This window comes from Ambystoma mexicanum, chromosome 7q, assembly GCF_040938575.1.
Source record: "Ambystoma mexicanum isolate Mex_15411 chromosome 7q, UKY_AmexF1_1, whole genome shotgun sequence".
NCBI lineage: Eukaryota > Metazoa > Chordata > Amphibia > Caudata > Ambystomatidae > Ambystoma > Ambystoma mexicanum.
The window spans coordinates 472,164,722-472,185,450 of NC_090941.1; the positions used below are offsets into that span (position 1 = coordinate 472,164,722).

Genomic DNA, 20,729 nt, shown 5'->3' on the forward strand with positions numbered 1-20,729 from the left:
GATTGCCGCCTGTGAAACATCAGGCCGAGGATAACAAGTGGTAAAACACTCTGGAAACTGAACCGTCTTTTCTCGCCAATCGATCTGAGGATTGTGCTTCTCTAACCAAGGGATTCCCAGAATGATCTGGAACTGAGGGGCCTTGATTACATCGAACACGATTCTCTCCCGGTGTCCATCTTGACTCACTAGCGTCACTTCTTGGGTGGCATGCGTTACTGGTCCGGAGGCTATCTCCGTGCCATCCACAGTAGTGATGACGTCTTTCACTGCCTTAGGGACAAGGGGTAGATTCATCCTTGATACCATTTCACGGTCCACATAGTTACCGATTGCTCCGCTGTCAATGTAAGCTTCAATTGCATGCAAACGATCCGGACGTTCAGGACTGATGAGGACCATGGGTATCACGAAATGCGAGGTCACGGGACAGATCTTAACGCTCGGCAAGAGGACCTCTACTCTTGTCGGGCGAGGTCGTTTCCCTGCTCAGAATTTGTGGTACAGGTATCCGCGGCTCCTACAGTCTTCTTAGCTGGTTTCACTGGACAGTCCCGAAGAAAGTGTCCTGAGTTTCCGCAATGGAGGCATAATTGCAGCTGCCTTCTTCTTTCCCGCTCTTTCTGGGTTAAAGGTCCTTTCATGCCCCCTATTTGCATGGGTTCCACAGTGTCAGCTCCCTTATTCGAGGTCTGTGGTTTAGAAAACACTCGGGTATCAAATCTGGAACGATCTGCCTTCCTGTTCTGTAGTCTATGGTCCAATTGGACAACTAAGTCAATATAGTCAGAACATTCTTGTGGAGGATTCACAACTTGCGCTAACACATCTTTGAGCTCTCCACTCAGGCCTCTGTAGAAAAGCGTTATTCTGTTGTCCTCGGGCCATTGTGTTTCCACTATGAGTCTATTGAAGGAGGCTATATAAGTCAAGAGGTCTTGATTACCCTGTCGTAATGAGAGAAGCTCATTGTCCAAGGCCTGCCCTTGTGCATGTCTTGCGAACAGTTTCTCCATGCTGGACTGGAAGGCTTGAAAATCATGTAAAACCGGATCATCCTGGGTGACTAAAGGGATCGACCAATCTGCAGCGCTGCCACTGAGGTAAGAAAGCACGAAAGCCACCTTGGTCTGGTCTGTTGGGAATGCAGCTGGTCGACATAAGAAGTGTAGGCGGCACTGGTTGATGAACACTGCGAATTTCTTTGGATCACCAGAAAAGCGTTCGGGCGGAGCCAAGGGAACATTACCGGGCAGGTTGATTTGCACTGGATTTAAAGATGATGCAGAAGGATAACTTCCTCCTGGAACAGGCAAAGGTGTCTGTCCTGCCTGCGTTTGTAACCACTGCCTAGCAAGGTCCTCTGTTCGCTCCTTGGAAAGTATCAATTCTCTTCTTAGAGAGTTCGTTTCCTGACGAGCTGCATGTACTTCTGCTCTTAATTCCCCGAGCAACTGGGCTAGGTGATCAGTGTCTGAGGTTTCCATTGCGCCTGGGTAGGAGTTTTGTGGTGGGCTTTGCGTTCTGTAACGCTCACCTGATTCCCACGGAGGCGCGGGTCTTGGCAGGAAGCTGTCTGTGACTCGAAAAGTGATGTGCAGGACTCGATTGGCTTCTGGGGTCGAACCTCTTCGCACTGAGTGTCGGACTCGAAGAGTGAGGTTTCTGCAGGTGAAAGAATATGGGGGTTAATGGTCTGGGTTGTTGAATGTCCCTCTCTCTCTCTCTCTCTAGCTTTTTCGTAGAGCCCCCAGGTCAACGTGCTCACCTTATATAGGTGAATGCTGGGCTCTCCATCTGCGTCTGGTGCAGGGTGCCGTTGCCAGTTCCTTCACTGGTGAAACACAGGCCTCTTGAATTCAGAGGATGGTTACCGTCGTTATCTGCACGAGCGGTGAGTTTCTGGACACCTTTGTCTTTATAGTCTTTACATGCGTGGCACGTTTATATGCAGACTCTGTATAATGCCTTTCCCTTATGTATTGCAGGGCTCTTGAGATGAAAGATGAAATGAAGCGCTTGGAAGTTCGTAAGTATGGCAAGCGCTCTAACTGTCTCTTTCCTTGCAGCTTAGTTCGTGTTAAAGAGACGCCGGAAAATTCGCAGGTGTTTTATTGCGACGAGCGTGATGGACGTAAGTAAATACCTGCTTAATGTCTTTTCTTTTGCCTTTCAGATGTTGGGTTGCAGGGCCGGAGTCCGCGGAATGCCAGTAAGTTGTTAACGATTTTTTGTCTTCACAGGCGGCGATGCAGAACGAAGAAATCCGGAATTCACAGCGTGCCGGTAAGTATGGCAATGCTTTTGTTCTTGCAGGTGGAGATGCGGCGTGAAGAAACGGCCGCAGCCGATGGATCAGGTAAGTAAGCACTGCGCGTAAAGTTCACCTTGCTAACCTGTTGTTTCTGTTCTTTACAGGTGCTGATGATGTCTGGATACTGAAATGGTAAGTAGGATTCTTGCAGGTCCAGGATCGGAAGAAGAAAGGCCGGAGCAGACTCGGTGAGCGTTCTGCTGCAGATGCAGAATAACGCGAAGCACGCTTCATCTATCGGGTGTGGTTTAATAGCCTTGGAGTGATGAGGCGTCTTCTTCCACGGCCCCGCCTAGGTAAGAAAAGAGTTCCAGTTTCCAGAAGAGTTCCAGTGCTGTATCCAGGGAGTGGAGCTGCCCCACCCAGGTAAGAAAGTAGTTCCTGTTCTCGGATGGCTTCTAAGTGGCTGGTGAGTAAGCAGCATGGTCTGCTGCAGGTAAGTCCACCCAAGCATCTTCACACCTATTATGAGCCCGGCGCTTCCAGTGCCGGGACCAATGGTTTTGATGAGCCTGGTGCCACCGGCGCCAGGACAAGGTACAAAAGGTCCCAGTGGGGACCGGCTGGTGCTTAGGATTAGGGTTAGGGGCCTGCTTCCAAGGACGTTGGGCTGGTCCTGGCTCCTTGGAAGCAGTGATCATGACACTGGGGCTGGTGAGTAACCCTAACCGGTGGCCCTTAGCACCTCCATCCATTTTTACGCAGGAGTGGCCCCTGGAGGTCCCTCTCCTTTCCACTGCTAGTGCGAACTAGTGAACTATTCCCGAACCTTGGAACGGCCTCTGCCTTCAAGAATAGATTCCCTGAATAGTGGGAATCTATTCTTCATCACCTCACCCACCTTCCTGAGCTGCTAGAGACCCCTGAAGAGGCCCCGTTTTGCCCATTGGAACAACTGCATGAGTTTGCATTGCATTGCATGTACTAGTGAGCACAAGGCTCCCCTCTTCTTAGGGTTTGGACTGCCTCTTAGTGAGGTGTGTGTTTGATGAAGGAAGTGACTAAAGACTACCTGTACTGCCTGTTTCCTTCCCTTCTAGCCTGTGGACATATTTCGTGCTGTTAACCCTTTGGACCCCAATGGCCTTGTATATATCTTGTATTGATAGTGTTGTGTTGGTTTAGTAGTATTGCTGTGATTCGTTTACTATGTGTTAAGTTACAAAGGCCTTGTAATAAATGTGTTTATATTTTTGACACCTGTCTGGGTGTAATTTGTAAGTGTGCTCATTGAGGTCCTTCAATCACCCTCACACCTCCTGAGACCTAGTCTTGACCGCCTGCCATAGCTACCTTGATTGGTCTGGCTTGTCCAGAGGTTACCCTGTTCCAACAAACTAGGCTGGCCTTCTGAACCTCTGCCCACCGTACTTGCAGATGCCAATGGCATGGACGGCAGCTCGACGCGCTGTTGGTCCCGAGTGGTTATCATCTGTCGCAGGGTGTCATTCTCGGCCTTCAGAGTCTGGACCGCCTGAGAAAGACCCTGCACAGCATTCACCAATTCCTGGACTTGCTCTGCTGTTGCCATGTTGATATTGTCTGGGCGAACTGTCAGAGATGTCCTCTTCTGAGCCTCTTAACACAGCAGACAAAGGGCCCCCACCCAAGCAACAGGAAAATGCTGAAAAAAAACCTCTTTTAGATTTGTTCCTGCAGCATGGTAAGTAGACCTTCAGTCTCCACAGGGTGTTGAAAGAAACAGTGTCCCGTTGATCCAGAGGAACCTTGATCGGTAAGTAGACAGTCCAGTCTTCAATCCGCCCTCCAAGCTGTAGGAAAAGAAACAGGAGTAACAGCAACAGCAGGTTCTGTGCTCGGAAGATCACGCACTGGTAAAAAAAAAAGATCTGCAAGACAGCCAAGGGGAAAAAGTAGGTACCGTGAGAGAAAGCGGTAAGGTATGAGAACGACAGATGGGGATCAGAACGGAAAAGAACAGAAAAGGCAAGAAAGGTAAAAAGGAGCCGCTGATCGAGAGCAGAGGAAATAAGTACTGACCAGACGAAACGGAGAGAGAGCGGTAAAGGAGCAGAAAGGCTGCGCAGGGAGAAACGCAGTTGGAAGAGACAGCAACAGTGGAAACCCAGCCTCGGCAACCAGAACAGGCAGCGAAAGCAAGCGAGGCGGGGGAAGAAAGCACAGCACAGCTAAATAGCGAATCAAGGGGGAAAAGAAAACAGGACAGAAAGCAGTGGCAGACTGCAAGAGGAAAACACAAGCAACAGACCCAAAAGCAAAAGGCACTGGTAGGGTTGCAACGCGAAGCTGCAAACGGGAGGCGGGGCTAAAAAGGGAAGTGAAAGCCAAGAGCTCCAAAGACTAGAATGCAGCAGAAAGTAACGTAAGAAACGTGATGGGGCAGATTAATGGCGGCGATACTTCCAGGCACGCCACAACCGCCAAGAGGGCAGGCGCGTGACACTTACGTCAGAAAGCCTGCAGAGCTGGTAAGCATGTTTGTTAGCTTTAGATACACAATGCACCCGTTCCTCCAGGGAGTCACCAAACAGCATCTTCAGTGCCACCACCTTTTGAACCCTATCAGAATGCAAATCCCGTCGGTGCAAATCATGGTGGGCGGACACCGCAGCTATCGTGGTCACTGCCGGCACTCAGAACCCATCCGACACCAGATCGGAGAGCAGCTCCTCCTGCGACTGCATACCCGACAGCAGCGGCACGCATTCAGACCCTTCCTGATATATGATATGATATGGCATTTGTAACGCGCCTATACACAAGTGTTTCAAGGAGCGCATTTGTAACGCGCCTATACACAAGTGTTCCTCCACGAGATTTGCCAACTGCCGAAATACACCCAGCATCTTCTCCACAGCCAAGCACCAGAACAAAAAGAAACCCAGCACGGCCCGCAATTAAAGGGAACATAGGGCCGAGCAGGTGAGCACCATCTTTGGACTAGGCTAATGTGGCCCCGGGTCAGGATTGTGCAACCCCCAGAAAAGGCACACCAACTGACCTTATATCCTGCCACTTATGTCGCCCTGCCTGGCCTACAAGTGGCCCTAACACCTTGCCACTAGTGTCGCCCTCCCGGGCCCACCATCTATAGACCAAGCCGATGTGGCCCTGGCTGCGATTCCTGTCATCCCTGAACTGAGACACCAACTGCCCAATTGTTTTGCCAGACAGAAGGGAAGAGTGGACTGGCCAGGACTGCTACCCCATCAACAGCAGTGACTCCTGCCTGGGGGAGGAGAAGAAGTGGCCAGCCACCCTGCCACAGTGGTTAGGGAAAAGGAAAGAAAGAATGGTACCCCTGCCTGGGGGAGCAGTGTAAGAAGTGGCCTAGACACCCTGTCACCTGTTTCCGGCAAACCAACATCTTGCTTCCCCACACCCACCACCAGAATGAAGTGTAACAAGCAAGTGAGGGTTGCAGCTCTGCAGAAGTGCTTGTGTGCCCTCCTGTGCCACTACAGTAAATAGATACTCCTACCCGGAGGAGCGTGACCAAGAAGAGGGGGTGAGTAACATGCCATCACCCCATGTCCTGTCAACATCACGTGGCGCAGCCTAGACACCCTGCTACCCATGTCTCGCTACATGCCCCAACATCAAGGGATGAAGCTAGTTTGGCCCCTGGTGCTACAAGGTGCGGCTTTGCTGGCCTTTCAACTGTGCCATCAATGGACCTTGACCCTCGGTAGTGACTATCTTGAACGGACACTGATGCAAAGTGAACTGGTCTCAGTCCTACAAGTCCTCGAAGAAGACTCAATAAACATGTGTTTAGATACTGTGAGCCTGCATGTAAATTATATGCTTAAAGTGGCCCCAGTTAAATAGATGTGAAGCTGTGCTCCCGTAGTTTGTATGCATGTTCTAAATGGTGCCAGTAGCTAAAAATGGCGTCATTCGGTGGTTGAAGTTTCACTTACCCCAGGTTAATAAAGGGTCTTGTAGAATGTGGTAGAATGGCCAGCATACCACCAGCAGTTCGCCAACCCCGACTGTCACCCGCTGAATATGTGTACAGCGTTTTCATATGTGTTTATGTCTGCAACTACCTGAGTCTCTATGTATGTATCAGTGGTCTATCCTACTATTTGTCTACCCTAAAATTCCCAAGTGGTATAAGTATTGTCGTTTTGTAAAGATCGGTGGGTGGGAGGAGATCATTTATGTTTCAGTAACATTTGTTTTGTTAGTTATGAAAAAGCAGGAGTGTTATGTGTGACCCTCCCAAGTGTATTGCCCTTTTAAGATGTGTGTCCCTCCCAAGTGTATTGCCCTTTAAAGATGGGCCATGACAGGCCCGAGCTAATAAAAGGAGCAATTGCAGACATGTGCTCACAATGGAACCCTTTTGTCTCTGTCTCTCACTTTGGGCCTGCAGGCCCACACCATGTGATCACGGTCCTGCAGCCCTGGCCTGCAAGCCCACACTGTGTGATCAGGGTCCTGCAGGTCCCTACTGGTATGGGCCCCCCGCATCAGCATGGTGCCCTGGTTCCAGCCCAGGCAACCCACCCTCCAGGATGCTGCCGGCATTTAAGGTGCCCCTGGCACCCATTCCGTGTCTCCATGGCCTCACAGGGTCCTGCCCTGCAACCCAAGTATGTCCGGGTGACGCCGGCAATCCTAGCATGGTGCTGGGCCCCCCAGCACCTGTGAGGCCGGCCACGTGACTGCCGCCGACCCCACAATAAAGGTCACGTCTTCTCCCCCCTTCCCCTTTGCACCCCACTTACTAACACAGGGGTGCAGATTGAGTCTCTGCCCCGGCGGAAGTAAACGCAGGTTACTCTGGCCAGAACCTGGCCAACGGAACTCTCAACCACGCCTCTGCACAGCAGGCATAGTTCCCAACCTTTTGAGTCATCAAGGCGGGTGAAAACACTTGATTTTTCTTTTGGCGGGTGAGAGCCCATAGAAGTGAATGGGCGTATAGAGGTCTTGGTGGGTGAGCCAGTAGCTTGCAAGGCGGGTGAAACCCACCAAAAGCGGGTGAGTTGAGAACTACGCCAGCAGTGGAGCCTGGGAGCCATTCAGCACAACCCCCATGAACCCCTAGTAGAGGTAAGAGTGCAGGGGGAAGGGCACAACACAGGTGCCCCTCCATACTCAGCAAGAAGAGGTTAGATGGAGCAGCAGGTGACCTAGCCACCCACCTTAGATCCTCACATGAAGTCAGAAAAATTAGAACGACACGTTGTGGGAGGATGGGAGTTGTGGTGTCACGTACCCAGACACTTCCGGGTCACGTGACACCCGGAAATAAAGGAATCACCGGAACTGCTGTTAGAACGGCAGTCTGGGTTTACGCACCTTCCAGAGTGGTCGCGTCCATCATTGCTGCGCTGCGCCGCGCTGAGCCACGGGGCCCTGTCGCCCCGTACACACTGCAAGCCCCATCGCCATCTGGCTTCCAGTAAACATCACAGGAGTGTTATACTCTCAGGGTACTGGGGTGGGCACTATATGGTATATTAAAAAGATGGAATGGGACATCACAAGTACTGGGACGAGGAAGAGGGACGTGGAGGTAATGAAAGAGGTTGCACTGTCTGGTGGTGGCACTCTCATTTTAAAGTTGCACCCATGCGTGTCCTCCTTTTTATAAAACACCCCCTTTCCTTGTTTTCAACATTCATTTGAAATACCCTTACTGCTGAAATCAAGGAGTTTGTAAACAATTACAACACCCTGATGCATGAACATTTCTTACCTGGACAAGATGATCAGAAATATATGTGTATTGCCCTACTTGTATTCACATCACAGAATTCTTTCACACAAGCATCTTCTGAATAAAATGTGCAAGTGTGCATGCATTACACTGTTTCGTGTTTTTGTGATGCAGGTATGGCTACACTTGAAAAGCGCCTTGAAACACTTGTGTATAGGCGTGGTATAAATGCCATATCATATCATTTCCAGTGGAGAAAACACAAAATGAGGGGATTTGGAATGCTACTGGCCCTTTCCCAGTGAGCTGTGGCTTGTCAGGGAAAGGGGCCATTAGCAATCTCTTGGGGACATGGGGCATGTGAAGCCCAGCTATGGCCTTTACCATCATGGTACTTCAAAACCCTGGTTAGTGCCAACCTGCAGTATGCACAAAAAAACTTTTGTTAGGTTTTCAAGGCGGCATACCTCCGAGTTTACACTTTAAAAAAACACCCCTTTCTAGGTTTTGGGGGACAAGGATGCGTACCACAGAGCAGTAAAGTGCCGCCACTGGGTTGCACTGTTACGAATATTAGAGAGAGAAAGAAATAATTAAAGAATTGTTTTTAAAACAGTCTGTGTTCATAGTAAAGAGACCACCTGCTGTACCCTGAAGAGCAACAGAAACGGTGTGAATGCAGACAAATATAATACAAAATAGGTAAACACTTAAAAATGAAAGCACTTATAAACCTGGAAGCCTAAAAGAAAGGAACGGGTCTTGAAGGCGAGTGGGTACATTGTAACATGGTCTACTGAAGAATTGTCATGCCCTGTCTGATGATATAAGATGATGGACAAAACAAACGTCCCGGATTTTGGCATGCAGTCCTGGTTTGGATACTTTACATTTGTATCAATGGCAAACGTAACTTCATTAGGTGAGAAAAAAAAGGCAAAAAAATATATTCATTCCCATACCGGGAGTCGAACCCGGGCCGCCTGGGTGAAAACCAGGAATCCTAACCGCTAGACCATATGGGAAGGCTGAGTGGTAAGTCGTTTGTACCCTATTTGAAAATATGTTGAAACTAGACCTGCACATCCACAACAGTTCGTTTTAGTACATCCAAAATGGCCCTCACGGGCCACCTTCTAGTTGTTTTAAGGCGAGCAACCAAGTGCCAGCCCCTGTCAGGTGATGTCACGCATCTATTTAGTTGAGGCTTAGGTATTCTTCGAAAGTTAAGCAGGTGTGCTATTTCCACTGCACGTTCTGTTATTAGAGTCTCTTCGGTAGCGCTTCCCTCTTTGTTTTTTGGACTTGGTATAATGACTCTGTACCAATTTGGGAAGTACATAATTGTTAAAGGAAAAAAGTCGTCGGGACTGCACATTCCTTGACTACGTGCGGACTATCGTGCGCGTACCCTGCGCAGTTTTCATCACTCACCTGTGGCGCTTCCTCTCCCTTATCCCTGCACCTGGCCCCTCCCTTCTGCCTGTGCGAGTTTTCTCATATCAACTCCGTTGAGTCCGCTCCCTAAGTCTACTAGTGTCTAAAGCAGCAGGTGCTCCACTGGGCGCTAGGGGCGCTCGATGGATTGGTTCTTCCATGTCAACGTAAAAAGTAACGGGCGCTACACTGCACGCTAGGGGGCGACCGGTGGCTAGGTTCTCCTGCCATGTCTACGTAAATAAAAAAGAGGGAGGCAAGTGAAAGCACATCAGGAACTTTATAAAAGAGGCTGCCATTTTGGTGTGGAGCTCTAAAAACGTAGAAAACTATCTATATACATCTTGTTACAACATATAACCTGCTGTATTTCTGGTTTCCATTTCCTGTTGTCTAGCCAATATAGCTGGTATGCTTTCCAGCACAAAATATTTTCTTTCACAACAGGTTAAGAGTTTAGTGTTCCGCGGTTAGACTGAAGCCTGATACCTAGATTATTGTACGCACGCGCGAAGGCAGAAACACCCACTATCGGGCGCATGCGCTGTATGTTTGTTTCCCTCTTGCATCTGTACGCACGCTCAAATGTGGGCTTGGCGTTTCCTAAGGTGTGCAGCGGCGCTCTGATTCTTTAGAGCCTAAGCCGGGGTTTTTTGGTGCCTGGTGATAGCATGTAAGTGTCAGAATCACGTGGCTCCTACGGTGCTGATCACGAGTAGGAGAAAGACTCAGGGTGGCTCTAGATGTGCTTAGTCTTGTGCTTGAAAGCCTGTGCAAGGAAACAACGCGACGTCATCTGTGTGCGACGCTCTGCGGTGTGTGTTCGTGGTAGACTTCTAATCTAATGTGGGACATGTAGTTGAAGTGATGTATCTAATGTATATACAGGGGACTTGTGTACCGACTGATGAACGTTTTTAACTGACCCGAACGGGCAAGAGTTTGTTTCATGTCAGTCAATAAAATACCTGTCTGTTTTGAAGGCAAGTATGCAGCTGCCAATGGAAGTACACATATCGGCTGTCTCAATCTACAGCGCAGACATAATTGACCAGTAGACCAGTGTTCTACTTTTGGTTGGTGCCTGTTATGTATGACTCATACGCATCTTTTGTGAAACTGCCTAACAGTGCCCAAACTTGGCCAGACTGCACATTGTATTTTTTCGCCTTCCTCCATCTTTCTTCAGATGCTCTTGGTAAGCCTTAGAGGGTCATGCTTAGAAAATGTATTCTCACATATTTGGCCTGCTATTGATTTTATTGTCACTAGGCAGGCCTGGCAACAGGAATTTTCACCTCAGTGGTCCAGGTTTGTGATCAGGGGGGCCCAACTTCCATTGGGTGATGGTGTAGGGGTACCCTAAGCAAAGTGTTGCCATTGAGTCAGATCTGTGATCTAACAAAAAGAGGTCTTCCCGGATGTGGAAAAATCCATTCACACCCTTCAATTGGTTTAATCTGTTTATATTGCTTCAAAAGGTGCAGATGCTTGGATTCAACCCAGGTTGTTAGGACCAGGTGTGACACATATTTACCTGAGCCTACTTTAATAATAGTAACTGATAAAGATGCTTGTTCAGATTGCACTACTTGGCAGATATAAGGCAAAGGGATTTTTGGGCATGACTGACAGATTGCCCTGGGTAAGGGGGGGCCTGGGTGTCAAGCTTATGACAGGAGTAGTTAGTAGCTGTCACCAGTGCAACACATATTACGTGTTTCTTAACTTGTCTTTTATACCATCTACTTTTGAGTTCAGTGTTTAGAGGGTATGACTCTGGTTGGAAACCGCCCAGTCACCTTGCCAGGTTTTGCTGACATAAAGTGGTTTGCCTAGTGTCACTCAATTTACTGAAGTGGGAGATCTCTTCTTCCAATCTCTCATACCTTCCAAAATCACATACTCTCAATACCCATTGCTCTTCCATCTGTTCCTTTGTTTCCTTCCACAAGCTCCCTGCACTATTGACCCTTCTCTGGCTACTCACTTCACCTTCCAACTGCTCCCCTATCTCCATAAGGAAAACTATTGCCAAAGCATGAACATTGAAAACGGTATACGGCTGATCTCTGAACAAGAGCCTGAGAGATGAATCCCATTAAATCATGCCAAAAGAACAAAAGTTGTGTAACTTTTTCTCAACATCATGCTATAATTGAACTATACAAACCGTTCACAGCATAAGAGGAAAAACAGTGCATCAATATCAATCTACCTATCTAACTTTCCCACCTTTTCTCCCCTTTTTATTCTATCCACTTCTTCACCTTTCACTCCCCCGCCTAGTCACCGGCCATCAGCCCCCTGACCACCATTCCCATTTAGCACCACTCCGACCTTGCCCCCGCCATGTCTTCTTGGCCTGGCTTGGGAAAATAGAGGTAAATGCTGCTTACTCATCTGCCACGGCTGAGCAACAAAGGCTCCAAATCCTTATTCCATCACAGATGGTGTGTGCTCAACAATACGTCTCTGAACACTGTGGCTCCTTCCCACAGGCCACAGAGGAGGTGCGTGTGGGTCTGCCATCTTGTTCTGAAAAACAGACCTGCCCTTATCCCCTCCAAAATACTGAAGCAAGTAAGAGACATTTTGTTTCTTACAAAATGGCATTTTGAAGCACAACATTATTTTTTTTGTTGCAATTGTCTAGCATATTTTAATTGAGTTGAGGGTGCGAGACACTGCTAACATGAAGGAAAGAGAGCCAGGGTGGGGGAGCGAGGTCAGGAGGCCGATAGTGCAGGTTTAGTGGTTTCCGGCCTCCTGCTATCACTCCTTCTGAGGCGTGGCAGGGAAATGGACTGCTGCTTCCCAGCAACCCCCCAATGTAATTTTCTGGTACATACTATTTGTAATATGCAATTATCCATGATGACTTCTTGTTTGAGATCTTTAGTCTGATTTGCTATTGAGTGCCACAATTTCGTTCCAAAGACAGATGTGTGTGTCTTTGGCGGGACCATGACCCCTGCATTGGCCATCTATTAAACCATGCGTGAGGCTTTTTTGGAATAACTCATACTGCTGCAAACTGAATCACTTCTAAGGTTACTTAATTTTGGCAGTGAAGCGTTTGTAATGGATCTCTATGTGGTCTGTCTGCATTTTGCTGTCACATAAGGTCCCTAAACCCATAGGGATCCACAACATTTGTGCAGCCATGAAGCATTTGCCAGCGCAAATGCTGGGAGTATTTGTATGCCAGAGAGTAAGGGAGCAGCGGAAATGGGAGAAAGTGCTGAGGCAATGGTCACTACCAGTTACCTTTTCCTATCTTTAATCACTGTTGTAAATATTCTGCTGCTGAGACATGTTAAACAGATAAGGTCTCACTCTGAGGGCCAGTTCAGCCTTGGCTGTCTGAGGGGAGAAAGGCAGAGCAGAGACCAACAATAGACATGCAGTATTGTGTTTGCATGCACACAGTCAATAGTTCCTCAAACAGTTTGATGTGATGAAGTCAGTACTTACCAGTTTCAATCATGAAAAGTTCTGGCTGGGCAGGGAAGGCTTCTACACAGACCAAGATACGTTCTATTTAAGTCAGAACCCCACTGGTAAGTACACATGAGAAGATCTGACGCTGGTCCATACATGCCATCCAAGCCTTGACATGTTCATGTAGGGCCTTGATGGACCAACGCAGTGAAGTGCAGCTTGATTCCCTAGGTGTAGCAATAAAGATGCCCACCTCTGGGCATTTTCACTTGGTGAAGTGAGACAAATTGAAACCAACCTGCATTAGCAAAGCCAACAGCTTGGGCTTTTGAGTACACATGGGACATGAATTTGCTCAGCACTGTGTAGTGATCTGTTATTATAATATCTAAACCATCACCATTATTTATGTACTTTAAATGTTATTATTTGCAATGTTTTCTTTGTTACAATTCCTACGCCCTCATTTCCTTTTCACGAGCTAGCTCTAAGTTCCAGTGAGCTCGTAAGGAAGGAATGCGGACAACGGCTGTTTGTTTATGAAGAGCTGGTGGGTCCGTTGAATAAACTTACCTAAAGTCCTTCGGCTGTCCTGCCTTTGATTTTACATTGGCGTCAAGGGTTTCCAGGTGCCTAACGGGCCCACCACCTGTCAGTGCAACTCCCTACAAGGGTAACCAGGAGAGGGGAACCGGGAGGTCTCTCGGCCAGGACCTCCGTTTCAGCTAAAACAAAGCAGACGTACCCAGGGCTGCGACGTCGCCGACCACGAGCCGGCAAAGTAAGGAGTTGGATGCTCCACCCCCCGGTGTTGCAGCAGCTGCCGGAGTTTGGCCGCTCCACCTTCCCAGGTATCGCAGAGGCCACAGGAGAGCAGCGCCCCTTGCTGTGCACGGTCTCACCGATGAGATTGGCTGCTCCGCCCCTTCAGTTCGCCTGGGCGTAGAAGCGGCCGGGATGCGCAGAAGAGGCGTGTCTTGCTAGTAAAGGCACTGTATTTACTGTAGGTGAGGAGCACTTCTAGCATTCTAACAACTCGCACATCTAACGTGGAGAGCAAGCTGCAATTTCTCTTCCAAATACTATATTAAGTGGAAGTGAGGAGCGCTTGGTTTTCGTCCCAGCAATTTGCATGTGGAGGCCCTTCAAACCAAGAAACTTGTATAGTTTCTTGGTGGAAAAGACACAGCAATAAGCTTGGGACAACTGCCTACCAGATAATTCTAGACTTTGGTCAGCACCCTCTCAGACAGTTAAAATGGCAGCAGCAAGTATGCCTCCCCCGCCACACTTCCTGTCAGAACCTGGCACCCCTATAATTAGGTGGGACAGGTGGAAAAGACTCTTTGACACTTAGCTGGTAGCTATTGGGGGAAATAAGTTTGCCCCTGCAAGGAAGGAGGCAGTTTTGTTACACAACTTGGGTACAGAGGGACGCACTGTCTTCGATGGTTTGTCTAATCCCACGGACATAGTACAAGGAGAAAATCAATTTACAGTGGCCATCAGGAAATTGTAAGCACATTTTGAACCCAGAAAAAATTATCACTTTTGAGAGACAAATTCTTTTCAAGGAGTCAAGATCTACTGGCACCAGTGGAAAACTTCATTGCAGCATTACGCACGTTGAGTCACTCATGTGAGTTTGGACCCCTAACTGACTCATTCGTGATCAATTAGTGCACTGTATTAACAACAAGAGGATACAAGAGAAACTTTTATCGTTGTCCCTTGAGCAAGCGGTTGAAGTGGCCAGGGGCATGGAGGAAACTTCTAAGTACATGGCCAGCATGAAGTCGGATAAAAATAGTGAGATAGCGGCAATTAAAAGTGGAAAGAGATTCACTACGGGGACGGGCATAAAGTACTTTAAGTGCGGCAGTAGCCATCATGTATCTTCAAACCCCTTTTGTCCCGCACGGAATGCCAGTTATCTCAAATGCAAAAAGAAGGGACACTTTGCAAGAGTTTGCAGGGAAAACTATGCAGTAGAAAACATAGAAACAAGCATCAGGTGTCCTGAACAAGTGGAGAATACTGTGGAGCAGCAGAACATGCAAGTTAAGCATGTCCTAGAGATCAGAGATGTCGCCGATGGAGAGAGGGGGCCGATAGATGTTTTCATGGTTAATAACAGAATAGTTACAATGAAGGTTGACAGTTGTTCACCGTGGACAATAATGTCCAAGGAAACATTCCTAAATTGTGTCAGAAGCAACATGGAAGACTTGTGTTAACCTACAATTGAACCATATGCTTATGGAAACGTTAAAATTGAACTATTAGGGAAATATCCAGCTGTCATCGAATTTAAGGGAAGAAGCTGTAAGGCTGAAATTTACATGACTAGAGAAGGATCATCATTGTTAGGTTGGAGCGAACAGAAAAAAACTGGGAATAAAAATGCAAGCCAATGTGAAATTCCCAGTTATGATTGATGAAATGAGAGACCAATGGGAAAAGGAATTTCCTAAAGTAAACTCAGATGATCTCGGGAGACTGAATGGATATGAACACTAAATCAAATTAAAGAGAAACGCGGTTCCAAAAATACATAAGGTTAGGTTAGTCCCACAGAATCTCAAGAGCAAAGTAAATGCAGAAATTGAAACTCTACTCCAAAGGGGCGTCATTGAGAGAGTTGAAGGTTCTGAGTGGTTGTCACTTGTGATAATAGCTGCTAAACCCAGAGGTGACATAAGACTGTGTAGCTTTGAGAGAACTTAATAAGAACATATTAGTTGACCGTCATCCCCTGCCAATGTTCAAAAGGAAAAACGTATAACTTCAGTACAAAAGTTCCAGAAGGATGGAGTTCCTTTTTCCAGAGGGTGATTTCCTTCCCTTGGATTTCTCTTCCTTCTGTTGTATATTCAAAGCTATCAGTTCCTTGAGTTCCTCTTATTTCACAACACAACCGATACAAAAAACAACTTGGTTCTTTATCCTGTTAGGGTACCAGGTGTACTCCCCTTCCAGGTTTTCACTCCTTTTTTTTCCTCTGGTTTTACACAGCCTTTGGCTAGTCCCGATATATCCTTCTCAGGAACCCTTTGTGGTGATGGACTTCTTATACACTGTTTGGTTTGTCCTTGCCTGGTGTACCTCCCTACCAGGGCTTTCTTTCACACTCACAATTGCCTGTTATACACTTGTGCCAGGGCTTTCTTAAACATACTTGTAATTGCCTGGTATGCTTCTTCTGCCAGGACTTTCTTATACACACTTGCAACTGCCTGGTTTACTCCCCCGCTTTTGAATGTAATATCTTCTTGAGTCTGCTTTAACTTTGCTTCTGCCTGGTACACTATCCTGCCAGGGCTTTTCCTAAATGTGCACTGTACACATTGACATACATGAACGTGTCTTACTTTTCGTTTGGTTTCCCTTTCAGTAAAATTTCCTCTTTCAATTGCCTTCTTTTCTGTTTTTACTATTATTCTCTGATGGCACATCGGCCAATACGCCCTGGTGTCCCTGCTTCTCTTCGGGGACTCATTGATTCTTCCTGACATGCTTCGTTCCCTTTGTGGTGAGCCAGTGACAGTTGTTCGGCATCTCTCCTTGGCTTCTCTGTACTCTGCGGTTCCTGCTGGGCCTGTCTGCTTCGTGGCATGCTCCAAGTAGGCGCATGCTGCCGCTGCACACCTGCGGACACACAAGAGCTGTGTGCTGGCTTCTAGCGCGCTTGCAGTGTACCTTCTCTCGTATCCTTTCCCGCTCTGTACTGGATGACTCCATGGCATTCCTCGTGGCCCCACGGTCTCCTAGGCCTCACTGTGAGAAGCAGCTTTCTCTCTCCAACAATTCTCTGCAGTCAGCTGCTGCTTTGGTTTAAATCTTCCGGCTTTTGGTTCACGCTCCCCACAACTAGAGCGCAACTTGTGTTCTTGGACTTTTCCGCTCTGCATAACTCTGCCCATCTTCCTCGTCCCAGTATTCTTGTAGTAATGGCAATGGAAATCCATTCTTGATATTTTGCATAGAAAGTCTGGGTGAGTTTTTTAAAAAAACAAACATTTTTATTAGCATTTTTGTTTAAAACAATGCAAATAACATACCCACCCTCCCCTCCTTGCCTTCCCAGATCACAGCACCAATAAACCCACCTCTGTCTGATTCTATCAGTTAATTGTTCGTATTTATACCCTCTAGGATTCACATAATGTTCAGTATCCAAATGTTTTGCAGGCACCATTGTAGCATATTCACCTTTTTAGGTATTTCAACTTTCCCTCCCAATCACCCCTAAACATCAGTTTCCCTCTGAATCCTATATGTTATCCATTCCATTGACCGAATCTCCCACAATTTATGCAACCAGTGTGTCATCATCGCAGTTCTGGACTTTTCCAATTTTTAGCAATAACCAACCACGCCGCTGTTAAGAAGATAATTCAAGACTTTTTCTGTGGTTACAGGGTTTGGCGTGAATCTGGGCCAAGCAGATCACATAGACTTCCTCCCATTGAAATAGAGCGTATTGCTGGCTACATCTCCGTATGAACTTTGACTTTCTCCCAAAACCCCTTGATCTTTGGGCAGTCCCACCATATGTCTCCAGTTCCCTTCCAAGTTGCACCCCCCTCCAGCAGTTTTGCGACATACATTCTATGTAACTGTTGAGTAGTCAATTACGGAATATTCTGCCACAATTCTACCCAGTGTTCTTGTGGGATGCTTTGCCCCATTGTATTCTCCCAGGCTATTTGATAAGGCCAAATGTTTTGGGGGCTGCAAGATAGTAATATCTGATACAATTGTGACACTGATGCAATTGTGACACCAACTGCTTATCTCCCGTGTGGGTGGTTATGTATAACTCAAACTGAGTTAGAGGTCTCACTGCTGCTTGCCTGATTGTGGGTTGCATCAGCCAATGTCTCATCTGACTAAAGTCAAATCTATCTGTCTCTTTAGGCCAATATATTTCTTACACTCTTCAAATGTCACTATGTCTCCAACCCATGCCATCTCTCCTATCTTCAGGCATTCTTGTTTTTTCCATTGACTAAAAGTACCTTTTAGCATACCCAGGGAGAACTGAGGATTCCTAAACAGGAAGCTCAAGTCGGCTTCAGACCCACAAGAGGAACAGAAACAGCACTACTATCCATCTGGAACGACCTAAAAACTAACGCACACGCCAACACAACCTCAGCCCTTATTCTGCTCGACCTCTCCGAAGTCTTTGACACAGTTAACCATGACACCCTTACCAAAAGACTAGAAGACATAGGCATAACAGACACAGCACTACGCTGGACTAAATCATTCATAGTAGACAGAACAGAAACCGTATGGATTAAACCCTTCAAATCCACCCCACGAGTTAACGACTGTGGAGTACCACAAGGATCCTTACTATCACCACTATACTTCAACATCTACCAAACCCCTGTTATCAGAATCTTCAAGAAACACATTAGATGCTACAACTACGCAGATGATACTCAAATCATCTACAAAATCAAAGACACCCAAGCTGATCATTCAAACGTAACCGACTGTCTAAAAGAAGTCTTCAGCTGGATGAATGCCAACAACCTGAAAATCAACCCAGGAAAAACAGAAATCATGATCATATCCAAAGACCAAGAGAACGAAACCGCTATCCAGTGGCGAACGGAAATGGGAACTGCACCATCACCGTCTAAGGGTGTAAGAAATCTGGGGGTCCTGATGGACAACACCCTAACCTTAGAACTGCAAATGAATGCATCAGTCAAGAAATGCTTCTTCCTCCTCCACACGGAAAGAAGAATCCTACCTTTCCCCTCCTTCATGCACAAAACACTCACTATCGTCGCCCTCATCATGTCAAAAATCGACTATGCAAACAGCCTCTACCTCGGAATACCAGAATACCTCCTGAAGAAACTACAACGGATCCAAAATACAGCGGCCAAACTACTCCTCAAACTGTCCAGAAGAGACCACATCACTCCTGCCCTAAAAACACTACACTGGCTCCCAGTAAAACATTGTATCACCTTCAAAACAATGGGCATCACGCACAGGGCAATCTGCGGACAAGGAGCTGAATTCCTACAAAAGAAAATAACAATCTACAAACCAACGAGATCCCTCAGGTCAAGCAATGAAATCCGCCTGGAACTAAAACCATACATCAAAAAAGAATTCGGAGGCACCGCCTTCTACTACCTAGCTGCAAAAACCTGGAACAACATCCCAAAAGAAATAAGAAACACCAAAGATCACCTAAAATTCAGGAAATTACTAAAAACCTGGCTTTTCAATACCACGGACTAAAAATGGAAACAGCAGAAAGGAAAGGCATTACTAAACCAGAAAGGACACTGACAAGTCCCCAGAACCGACTGAAAAACACTGACGGCACCTGGACGTGTGACGCAGGGCAGAGTGGAACACAAGCGAAACCCAGGGAGACGGAATCAACATCCCCAGCCAAACCTAAACCAACATCTTCAACCGCCCCTAGCTGCTACTAGATACCACTGGGTTGTGGAACTGTCGAGACTAACTGAGGTGTGGACACTGGCCGGTGCACTGGCTATGTAAGTGGGAGTGAGGAACATGCAGGGTTGTTGGGGAGGCTGGTGGAGGTGGCAGCGAAATGTGAATGGGCCTCGAATTCAGAACGGGCCCAGACCGAACCAGAGGCACAGGGTGCACACGCACCCCATCTGTGAGAGATTACGCAAGCCCAACTCTTCAATTCAGGATAGAGATGCCAACTAACCAATTCCACTAACAATTTTCCTCCTCTGCATACACCTCTCAAACTCCAAACCAAACGCAAACAACAAACCTACAGCACAACAAACCGCACAAACTTCACTACACTACAGCAAGAAAACAAAAAACACACATGGACTCGCACAACAGTACACGACGACTACCGGCCGCAAACACCCCAGGCCCAGCCAACGGACCCACCGGGCTGAGGCCGCCAACAGCACATCACTGCACTCTTGCACTTTTCCATCCTCCCCCCCCCCCCACTAACCCACCCTCCCTCCCTCTTTCAGAGCCGCCAGAGCGTCAGGGGACCACTCCGGTGGTGATAGTGCGCGGTACAAATGTCCTTTAACATTAACATGATTGGTAGGCCCAAACCCCCCTACTACCCCCTCTTATGCCTAGGTGTAGTTAGCAAATCGAAAGACTCTGGGGCGTTTTGTTTGCCAGTCAAATTGTATTATCAGTTTATTAACCGTTAAGAACCTCTGAGGAATCGGGACTGGGGAGGGCCTGGAAAAGATAAAGTAGTCTTGGTAGAGTTACTATTTTAACTGTGGTAATAAGACCCTTCCAACACATCTTCTATCTAAGTCCTCTCGTATTTATTTAATGAGTCAGGGTCCTTTGACTTGTTCAGGTGAGCGACATTGCTAGTCAGTTTTATCCCCAAGTATGTTCGGTTGTTACCGGACATTCGGAAATGGCAGAATTTATGCATATTTGATGTTCGATCTTTTGAGAGACCCAAGCCCAATAGTTCAGATTTTTTCATGTTTATTTTAAGGCCTATTATCTTCTCCTTCTCTCCCAGTAAGGTTACCAATGCAGGAATTGACGTTTTGGGTTCTACCTATGTCATTAACATTCCATCTGCATATGCGGCAGTCTTGTGCACTTCTCCAAAACGTATGCCCTTTATTGCTGTGTGTTGACGGATCAAAATAACAATGGTTGCAATAGATTGCATATAATGGGGGGGGGGATAGAGGGCAACCTTGTCTTGTCCCGCGTTGAATATGTATGACTTTTGATAAGCATGAGTTAATAGAAAGGTGCATTGTTGGATCTTTATAATTTACCTGTACCATTTGTAAACAACTCAGGCCAAAACCCATATGTTTCTTTGTCTCAAATAGGAATGGCCATTCAACT

At 47.2% G+C, this 20,729-nt stretch overlaps 2 protein-coding genes and 1 non-coding gene across 3 annotated transcripts in view; 1 reads left to right on the top strand and 2 right to left on the bottom strand.

Moving 5' to 3' along the window:
* ELF1 (E74 like ETS transcription factor 1) overlaps nt 1–9,423 on the bottom strand; it is a 917,745-nt gene extending 908,322 nt beyond the window's left edge. Inside the window, exon 1 of the mRNA XM_069639215.1 lies at nt 9,405–9,423. The gene's annotated coding sequence lies outside the window, so the exon portion shown is untranslated. The remainder of the gene's footprint in view (nt 1–9,404) is intronic.
* On the bottom strand, nt 8,924–8,995 carry TRNAE-UUC (transfer RNA glutamic acid (anticodon UUC)). The gene has a single exon. It is a non-coding gene; the product is annotated as a tRNA-Glu (tRNA).
* A 501-nt stretch (nt 9,424–9,924) lies between the features above and the next one.
* WBP4 (WW domain binding protein 4) overlaps nt 9,925–20,729 on the top strand; it is an 807,881-nt gene continuing 797,076 nt past the window's right edge. The window contains exon 1 of the mRNA XM_069640150.1: nt 9,925–10,080. Coding sequence (XP_069496251.1) covers nt 10,079–10,080 — 2 coding nt within the window. The 5' untranslated portion in view covers nt 9,925–10,078. The remainder of the gene's footprint in view (nt 10,081–20,729) is intronic.